The 4173-nt window shown below is 30.2% G+C and overlaps 1 protein-coding gene across 2 annotated transcripts in view; it reads left to right on the forward strand.

The window, feature by feature from the left end:
* LOC135216689 (vesicle transport protein GOT1B-like) overlaps positions 1–3605 on the forward strand; it is a 187855-nt gene extending 184250 nt beyond the window's left edge. For both annotated transcript variants that reach the window (XM_064252102.1, XM_064252101.1), the window contains one exon: positions 2473–3605. Coding sequence is in view for 1 of the 2 variants with exons in the window: in XM_064252101.1 (XP_064108171.1) it covers positions 2473–2514 (42 nt within the window). In the remaining variant the exon portion in view is untranslated. The remainder of the gene's footprint in view (positions 1–2472) is intronic.
* Positions 3606–4173: the final 568 nt, after the last annotated feature.

The raw sequence follows: 4173 nt of genomic DNA on the forward strand, positions 1-4173 counted from the left end.
GAAGCAAATCTCACAGGACAATGATAGTCAGAAATCCAAGCGCTTTCGTCTTTACTCAGACATTGTCAAGGAGTTAATGAAGTACAATTGGAGAGAAAGGTCTCAGGTACAAAACAAGATCAAGAATACCAGATGGTTAATTGTCAAAAGGGTAAAAATTAAGAGATAATCCAGGATTATCGGATATCACACGGTCACAAACCTAACCGAAATTACAAAGTACCTTTACAGTCCAATACATGTAAAAACTGAATATATTAATTTTGTTGCTTATATTTATCTACAACTTTTTTCATAATGAAAGCATCAAGTTTAAATAAACCAAGACTTAAATTTAGAACATTTTTATTATTTGACTTGATGAAACATGATTCAATGATATTCCTTTTAACTGTGTCATTACATGGGATTAAGGCTCTTGCTTGACTCCAGTTAATAGGATGGTCTAAATCTCTCATATGTACGAATAATGCATTCGATATTTGCCCAGTTCTCACAGAATATTGATGTTGTTTGAGACGTTGTAAAGGAGATTTACCGGTCTGTCCGTAATAGACTTTATCATACTTTTTGCAAGGAATTTCATATATGCAGCCTGGAAGATCTTTAGGAGAATTTTTTATTATTAAACTCTTGACATTAATATTACTGAAAATAGCAACATTATAAAAGTTTTATAATGTTGCTATTAATGAAAAAGAAATGCCAAAAAATGTACTTAGCTTACCTTATTTTCGTGGATTTGAAACCATAAAATCAATATTTAAATTGTTTAATGTTAATGTAGTGTTCTCTTATAACAATACCATTAAAGATATGCTAATTAAGAATAGTCCCGAAACAAATAACAACATCATTTACAAAATTCCTTGTAAGGATTGCCCATCATTTTACGTTGGTCAGTCAAGTAAAAATTTATGTGTTCGGATTAAGCAGCATATGTATTCAGTTAGAACAGCCCAGACTTCAAATGCACTGTTTATCCATCTGAGTGAAAAATCTCATTGTATTAATTGGGGTGATACCTCGGTAATTGCTAGATCTAATGATTATGTTTCAAGAAATTTACTGGAATCGGCAATTATACAAATCACTTATAAAAACAACCTAAATCTTAGTCTGGGAATGTACCATTTGGACCCATATATTTGTAAGATGTTTATGAAGGACCTCAAAATAAATGAACAACTAATAAATTAGTCCCACATGTATATAGTTATTATTTCTCTCTCTCTCTCTCTGGTTCGATATTCTCTCTCCCTCTTCTCTTGCTCGATATACTATATGTATTTATATTTTCTTTCGTCTTTTCATTAATAATAATTTTTGTTGGGAAAATTTGTGTAAAAATTCATGATATTAAATTGTATATGCCCCCATGTTTTTTTCAAAATGTACTGTTTTCTGGAAGAATCACTTGTGTACTGCGGGTATCCTTCAAGGTGTGGCTAGCCTCTGGCGACTCCTCCTTTCTGTAGAGTGAAAATCGCCCTTATGGCTAATCTGGTAGTGTCAGTTTGTATATTAAGCCTTTTTTGACTATGTTGTTCTTTGTAAAATCAGTTTGCCTCAGTAAAGGGTCCGAATAGGACTGAAAAGTACTTCGGCTATCTCGCTTTCCATTTTTTCCTTCGTGGCAAAAAAAACCTTTATTTATATATATACACACCCGCCACCACACACACATATATATATACACACACGCACACAAACACACACACATATATACGTATATAATATATATATATATAGATAGATATATATATATATATATATATATATATATATATATATATATATATATATATGCACATATATATATACACACACACACACCACTATATATATATATATATATATATATATATATATATATCATATATATATATCTATATATATATATATATATATATATATATATATATATATATATATATAGTATATATATATGTATATATATATATATATATATATATATATATATATATAATTTTAGTTTTATGGTGCTGGGTACATTCCAGAAAATGCAGACAGCTGAATAGAATGAAAATATAAATGAGGGAATACGCACCGTGTATAAAATGCATAACTTGTGATTTTTAGCTTATGAATAGTGCTTAATAATTTATAGTACTCATAATACTGTATTTGTCCCCTTTGTGCATTAAGATTTTCAGAGATGCATATTACATATTCATTTTGTATTTATTTTGCATTAGTGTTTCTTCTCAATATCAACACATGTAAAATGTTTGTTTTACACTGGTAAATATGTACAGTACTTTAAACATGAGAAAAATCCACAATAGTATGATGTTTAAAAATGTTAAAAACCTAAACATTTTTAAGATTTTATCAAATGCATTATTTTTTTTGGTAATACATAAAGGTGATTTTCTATGATGTTAGTGGATTTAATGGCCTTTTCATTGTTGTTATGTGTGATATTAAAATGAAAATCTTGTTTTCCAGTATGTGGACCGAATAGCTGGAGATTCCAAAATGAATGTATGAGAATGAGAGGTAGATGCTGTAAATACTTTCAGTGAAGACGGTTGCCATACGATGTTCATGTTCAAACCCCAAGATATAGGAAGAACTTGGAGTCTCAAGTCATGTGGGAGCAATCACAAAACCTTTTCTATAGCTCTGTCCCATGACTTTTTCTTGTTTTATTACTAATCTGTAAAAGTACAAGATAAATTTCTGTTTGGAAATAATGAATAAACACATATATGAAGGTAGGTCAGGGTGTTATACCATAACAGGTTTAATACCGTACTGTATATTTTCATGGCTGTCTATAAATGTATTACATTACGGTACTGGTAGTCTTAGTATGTGCTTTTTCATTGTCTTATGTATTCTGGAGTCATATTCTCATTCGTGTTTGTCTAACGGTAGTCTATGAACATTATACATAAATGCCCAAAAATGTGGGTTTCTTTTTTTCTTTTTCTTTTTTTTAATACAAATAGAAAGGGAGTAACTCAAACTTTAATGTTTTAAGTTTGCCAAAATGTGTATACTATTAAACAACACTGTGTTAGTCAAGGCTATGCTTTCAAGTTTCTTTGACTTACCTTCCACTAGCACATGTTATATGCACATTGAAAAAGAGGCAGACTTACCATCAGCCTTGCACAGTTTTAAAACAAAAGATCATTCTCTGTAATGTTAACCTTAGAATTAAGTTGAACAAATATTTTTCTGGATTTTCTGGAAATAAAAGGTTATTGATTGCTCTTAAAATTTAATTGTTAATTTTGTAAACAATGCATTATTGTAACAATTACAGCATTGTAAATTTTCATACATTACATGAAATGTTTTAACTGTCAGACATTAAATCCTTCGTACCGTGTTTTTCTTCAATAATATAGATATGGCCTCTATGTGGGAATTTATATTATATTTATTTCAACTTGATATTTTGAGTTTTGTTATTAGGTTAGTGTTAATGAGCCAGCAAAAACATTTGCTCCTGAGTTCTACTTAGCCCATGAATATATTTTCAAAGTCAAGAGGAACTGCCAGTTAACCTACCATTTATTTATAATTTATGATATTGATGCCTTTGCAGTCAGCTGTTTAGAATATGACTTGTTAGTTATGGAGGTTAGACTTAGCGTTCATTTTTATCTGAGATAGCATGTAGATCAGATTTCTTAAAAACAGTGGATGTTGTGATGAAATTACATGATTTGTATCTGAATGTTAACTTAAAATTTTGTTTTTCTTGTTCCTAATTGCAGTGTTCATAATACACAATCTTTTTATTAGATATATTGGCTAAAAAGAAAATAGTAACACCTCAACTGTACAGTTTTATATAAGCAACTTACCAAGTAATTACATGGCTATTAGTTTCACTTATTCGCAGCACTTCACTTAGCAGACCATACTCATTCAGTTTCTGACTCCTGGTGATAACATTGGGTGTTGGCAGCAAATGTTCAATTTTTGCCTGTTATTTAACCCTCTTACGCTGAAGCCCTAAAAATCAAAATCTCTCCTGTATGCCGGCGCCGGTTTGGAGTGAGCGTGGAAGCGGAAAAAATAATTTTTTCAAAAAATCACAGCGTGCTTAGTTTTGAAGATTAAGAGTTCATTTTTGGCTCATTTTTTTTCCATTGCCTGAAGTTTAGTATGCAATCATCAGAAATGAAAAAT

The sequence above is a fragment of the Macrobrachium nipponense genome, chromosome 6 (assembly GCF_015104395.2).
Source record: "Macrobrachium nipponense isolate FS-2020 chromosome 6, ASM1510439v2, whole genome shotgun sequence".
Lineage (NCBI taxonomy): Eukaryota > Metazoa > Arthropoda > Malacostraca > Decapoda > Palaemonidae > Macrobrachium > Macrobrachium nipponense.